The sequence below is a fragment of the Phragmites australis genome, chromosome 12 (genome assembly GCF_958298935.1).
Source record: "Phragmites australis chromosome 12, lpPhrAust1.1, whole genome shotgun sequence".
Classification (NCBI taxonomy): domain Eukaryota; kingdom Viridiplantae; phylum Streptophyta; class Magnoliopsida; order Poales; family Poaceae; genus Phragmites; species Phragmites australis.
Genome location: NC_084932.1, coordinates 6,554,647 through 6,560,046, shown reverse-complemented (window position 1 = coordinate 6,560,046; position 5,400 = coordinate 6,554,647). Strand labels below are relative to the sequence as shown.

The 5,400-nt window shown below is 50.5% G+C and overlaps 1 protein-coding gene across 1 annotated transcript; it reads right to left on the bottom strand.

Moving 5' to 3' along the window:
• Positions 1–1,001: 1,001 nt before the first annotated feature.
• On the bottom strand, positions 1,002–3,848 carry LOC133887251 (E3 ubiquitin-protein ligase WAV3-like). The gene is made up of 4 exons (XM_062327193.1): positions 3,746–3,848; positions 3,045–3,613; positions 2,319–2,668; positions 1,002–2,228 (listed from the first exon to the last, which is right to left on the bottom strand). Exons 1-4 carry the CDS (start codon positions 3,789–3,791, stop codon positions 1,100–1,102), a joined length of 2,094 nt encoding a protein of 697 aa, XP_062183177.1. The 5' UTR covers positions 3,792–3,848; the 3' UTR covers positions 1,002–1,099.
• Positions 3,849–5,400: the final 1,552 nt, after the last annotated feature.

Here is a 5,400-nt window from a genome sequence, read left to right as displayed (position 1 = left end):
AATGCGCACGAATCGAGAAATCAAAACAAATATGGGTGATCAGACCTCTCCACAGGGTTGCGGTACAAAACCAATCCTGATAATGCTAAATATCCATCAAATTTCAACCAAACTTAGCACAACTTTCAAAACAAATCAAAGAGTCACAAATTAGATAGATTTGCAGCTAACAAATCTGTCAACAGACTAGTGGGCTGCACGTGCTTTGCATGTCAAGGCGCGGGAGGGCTTGAGACTCAAAGCATGCGGGACCCACGCGGGAGGGCGCGAGACTCGTGGGACTCTTTTGCTATGTTTGTAGTATAAGAGATAAGAGATAAATAACACTTCTCAATTAAAAAAGAGACGAAACGTACGTACGTGATCGGCGTGACAGTACGTGTGCGGTAGGCACCGGAAGGTGGAGGGAATATGCGTACAGCCTAGAGCTCCGCAGAACCAAACCGACCGGCCTGGTGCTGCTGCCTTGCACATGGCGAGCCGGCTGTCTCTGTGCTGTGCATGTGTTTAATCGTATTCCAGGCTGCAGAAAATGTAGTACTCACAAAAGAACTGATTGAGATAAGAGAGAAAATGTATTACTCACAAAAGAACTGATTGAGATAAGAGAGATTAAGTCTACAGATGTTAGTAATTGCTACAAATATAAACGGAGGTGATAATATAAATTGGTGCACGGGTTGTACGAAATGGACCGGACATGTGGAATCTACTTCCACTGGTGAGAAAGCGGAGGGGGCGCCACGAAATTACGTAGCGAGCGCGCTCTAAAGAGAATTTTCGCTGAGATTTTAAGGTCCTAACCATTGTTATGCTGCGATGCCCATTGTGATGGTCATTTCATATTCCCTGATGCTTTCAACATGTCCATATAAAGTAAGAACGTATATCCATTTCCTTTATACAATATATCTGGGACAACCGGACAAGGACAAACTAGTTCACTTTCATTATTCTATCATTTCTGATTCACTCCAGAATCCAGAAACCATTACATGCTGATGAAATATTGGCAGGTTAAGTGTATATGTGTTCCGTTTGATACAAGTACAATGAAGGAACGAATCATCGATGGATGGCAGAGGAGGAGCACTGAGTGCTACGGCGACCTGGAGCGGCATCTGTCGCGATCGGTGGGCATGACGGTGCCGTTGCCAGGGAAGAAGAAGCGGAGGCGGCACGAGATGCGCGTCCAAAACCGGAGCTTGACGAAGACGCCCACCTTCCACCGTGTGCGCGCCTTGCCGAACAGGTCGAACGGCACCACGCCAGCCTTGAGCGACTCATCCATAGCCTGCATCCCATCAGGGTCCAGCGCCCGGCCCGCCGACACCACGTTGTACTGCAGCGGCAGGGAGTTCTCCCGCGCCACCACGAACGGCTCCGCCCGCAGCAGCGCCACGTCGGCGCCGTGGAACCCCAGGGCGAGGTCGACGCGGAAAAAGGAGGCGTCCGCCTTGGAATTGTTGTTCTCTGCCAGTATGGTGATGGACATCTGCAGGGACTGGATGGTGCCCTCCTGGTCGTACTGAAGCAGCCGCAGCTGCGCGTCGGAGACTACCAGGTACGGCATCTTGGGCTTGAAGAGGATGTACACGGCGAATACCGCCGCGCCAGCCACGATCACGCCGATGGCCAGCACGGTGCACAGGATCACCATCGCCCACGCCCACCCGGAGCTCCTGCGCTCTCGTGAAACCCCCCAGATCCTCGGCGTCCGCGGCTCCCGGGGCTGATCCGCCACAGGCGCGCTCTCCATGACCATCTTTGCCTCCTCCTTGACGTCGTCGTCCACCGACGGCGGCGGCTTGTTGGGATCCTTGTCAAACTTGTCGGCCTGCTCCGTGTACTTGAGCATGCGCCACATGGCGCGCGGCGTGGCGAAGAGCCTGCCCCTCTGGCGTTCGTGCGACATCTTGTATGCCAGCAGGCTGGCGAAGAGGTCCTTCCAATATTTCAGCTTGAGGAGCTGCTCCAGCTCGGTCCTGAGGATGTCGATCATGGGATTGGGCTGCCCAGCGTCAAGGACCTTCTGGGCCTCCTCCAGCTTGCCGTGGACGCTGTTGTGGTCCTCCGTTGCACTCGCCTCCGCTATCTTGTTTACGTAACGGAGACGGTCCAGCTCGGCCTCCACCTTCGAATTCTTGGCGTCCCGTCTGGCTGATCCGGTGCGGTGTATAAAGCATCTCAGGTGATCACGAGGGGCGTAGAAAGCTTTTCCATGGGTTCTGGAAGGCATGAATGTGTATGCAAATGGAGAGTAGCTCTTGCACTAGCTAGATCGATAAACGAATTGAATGTCACATGGGGACTTGTACCTATACGAGCATTGGGCGACGATGGCAGTCGCGCGGTACTCCCTGTGGACGGCAGGGAGGAGGAGGTGGACGATAACCTTGCGCACTTCGCCGCTGCCGAGATCGCCGAAGCTGATGTTGACCGAGGGGGCGTTGTAGTCCGACTCCGGCGGCTGCGGACGATGATAGCTCCCGGCGTCCACCTTCTCTATCGTGGAGTGGCCTTGCTGCCGCACGGTGAGCTTGAGGTCCTGGACCACGACGCTGAGGAGGCCAGCCAGGATCTCCGCGAAGCGCACGCTAAGGCTCTCCTCGTCCCTGACGTAATGAAACGTTCCTCCTTGGCTTTTGCTCGCGATCTTCCCTAGCACCTGCCCGGCCGTTCAAACAAATTAAATGTACGTGATTATATTACTTCCCTCCGGTCATAAATACTTGTCGCTTTAACTAAGATCCGATTAAATTTTTAAAATTTTGACTGCCAAAGTTTTCAAAATATTTAGTTTGAAAATATAAAAATCACACGTATAGATTTATCTTGAAAAATCCTTTCATAATATTATATTTTTTATTAGATATTATAACTATATTCAAATAAAAAATCTTGGTCAAAGTTGTACGTAAAAAACCGTAAAAAGTCACAAAGGTTAAGTATTTATGACCGGAGGGAGTAGTAGGCATCCATGCACATCAACCAATCATTAATCAATAATAGATGGAGAAAGATGGAGGGGACGTATGATGTGCCTTCGCGTCGTGGTCTTCACCAAAACCAAATGTGTAGACCGCCACATCGCCGATAGTGGCATCACTAGCACTTCTGTCTTGTGGGACCTTACCCTCCTCGTCCTGCTCGTGGCCATCGGACATGAGAACGATGCTGGAGACGCGGCCGCCGCTGTACCTGCGGTCAGCGAGGACCTTGAGGCCGGTCTCGAGGCCGTCTCTCATGTTGGTGTAGCCGCCAGCTTCCAGTTTTTCAACGATATCCTTCAGCTCTTCCTGGGAGGCCCCGGTCATGGAGCGCAGCGAGCACTGCTTATTGGCTTTGGTGGAGAAGGAGACGATGGAGAGGCGGTCCATGGGGCCGAGTTTACTGATGACGAACTTCATGGCTGTCTTCAACTTGTTGAGCTTCCCGCCGGCCATGCTTCCGCTGACGTCCAGGACAGCCACGAGGTCCAGCCCGCAGCGCTCGCTGGTGGAAGACGTGTCGGTGATCTCCAGTAGCACCTGCTGCTTGTTCTCCTCCAGTGGCGCCTTGTTGTTGCTGTACGCCACCAGCCGCACTCTGTCGACCTGGATTGGCTTTGGCCCTGCATGCATTAGGCAGACGATCGAAGCCGGCGGTACGTACATGCATGTCACGATTCATTTCTCAGCGATCAATCAATATGAATGAACTGGTGTTCCAGAAAATATAAAAGAATTGAAAGGAACGGTAAGACCTGCTGATGAATTTGCAGGAGGCGGCTCATCATCACTGAAGGACATGATTAATTCCGATCGATCGAAACAACTTACAGGCGGCCGGGCACTTGCTAGCTAGCTGATATATATAGTGATAAGTACTAGGTTCATATCGGGTTAATTAATCTATAGATACTCTTATATATAAGAGCAATGAAGTGGCACCAAGGGAATGGGATGTAATGGATGATGCGTTGGTTAAGGTTGGGGAGGGGCCGGAAGGGTTTGGTATCTTCTTTGCTCTCCCTCGCAACTTCCCTTTTTGGAAACACGTACGGCCAAGGAAAGAATGAAATATGCACGTCAGAGCCTGTACGTGCTAGCTGTGTCAGAGAATTCTCATCGGATTTCAGTGACACCGACGAAAGTATCACATACTGATACTATATATACAAAAACTATACTTGGTTCTTCGAGAGTACAAGCAACTGATACAGTTATCAGGTCGCAGCTTAAAGAAATAGATGAGCGCGTGTTGAACTGATTCATATACCACCCACTTACAAAACAAAACGGATCCGGTGAAATGAAATACAAATGTATTTGACGAGTTGATTTGGTCTACGATAAAACCATGGCGATGATCTTTTCTGGTTCAAGAAAGCAGAGATTCTCCCTTGGTTATTCATTGAGGACCTTTACAAAAGGTAGGGCGAAGAAAATTCCCCGGCCTCGCTGAAGGCCATGGGACCAGGGACGAGCCAAGATCTATTCAGACACTCAAACCCCGGCCCCATTTTCTTCGGTGCGAGAGTCAAAGAGTTAAACTCCTGACCCGGCCACTCGCATCCAGCGAACAAACCACCGAGCTGTTCGCTCGTTCTCCATTGAGGACCTTTACAATGCAACATACTACTAAGTATGCAGTAGTAATATAAGACAAATTCGGCCGTCGATGTATTATGGTATTTTAATAATTATCATGTTATTTGGTATTTCACCGATTTTATCTTTCTGGACTAATTTTCTCCTTTTTTTTCCTAATGTAAACAGTGTATTGCCCTGTACGTTTCTTTGTCAATTGTCATCAAGCCCTAGCCAGGAGTTGCCACCGTCGCGCACACCGGCTCTCCGCTGCCAGCCCACCAGCACATCATGGTGCCGCCATCCAGCTTCATCCCCAGCGCTTCCAGCCAGTCGTCGCTGCCGCCAGCTCGTTCCTGTGCCGACTGGCCACATTCGCCACATCGTGTGGTCGGGACCGGCAATGGTGCGACGCTGCCCACTAGACACCAATCGAGAATCTGACAATGAAGACGTGCGCATCGCCTGGCAACTTGCGCTGGTCACCAACGCCGGTGACATCAAGCCACTAGCCAAATGCGCCCAGACGACACTCGTTCCGCTGCAGAGACAGAGGGCGCCGGCCCCTCCCGCAAAGCCATGAAAGCTGGTTTACTTGAAATGTTTGTTCACTGCGAATTGTTTTGCAGTTATTCACGACTAATGTTGCAATTGACTAGTATTTTCTCTGTTTAATGTTTCAAGTGCATTATATGAATGGTGTGCTAGTGGATCAGTTTGTTTGACCGTGCACAACTTCCATTATACGTGATAGTGCCTTCTACATGTGTACATTTGTGATGGGTGTGTACAGTAGTTAAGGGAAGCAGTACACTACTGGACCTTGTCG

What these genes read in the sequence shown, in the direction of transcription:
- LOC133887251 (XM_062327193.1), bottom strand. Translation starts at nt 3,791, where the DNA reads ATGTCCTTCAGTGATGATGAGCCGCCTCCTGCAAATTCATCAGCAG. An exon ending in TCCTGCAAATTCATCAGCAG is followed by an intron (nt 3,614 to 3,745) that starts GTCTTACCGTTC and finishes TAATGCATGCAG; the next exon opens with GGCCAAAGCCAATCCAGGTC. An exon ending in GTGAAGACCACGACGCGAAG is followed by an intron (nt 2,669 to 3,044) that starts GCACATCATACG and finishes ACGGCCGGGCAG; the next exon opens with GTGCTAGGGAAGATCGCGAG.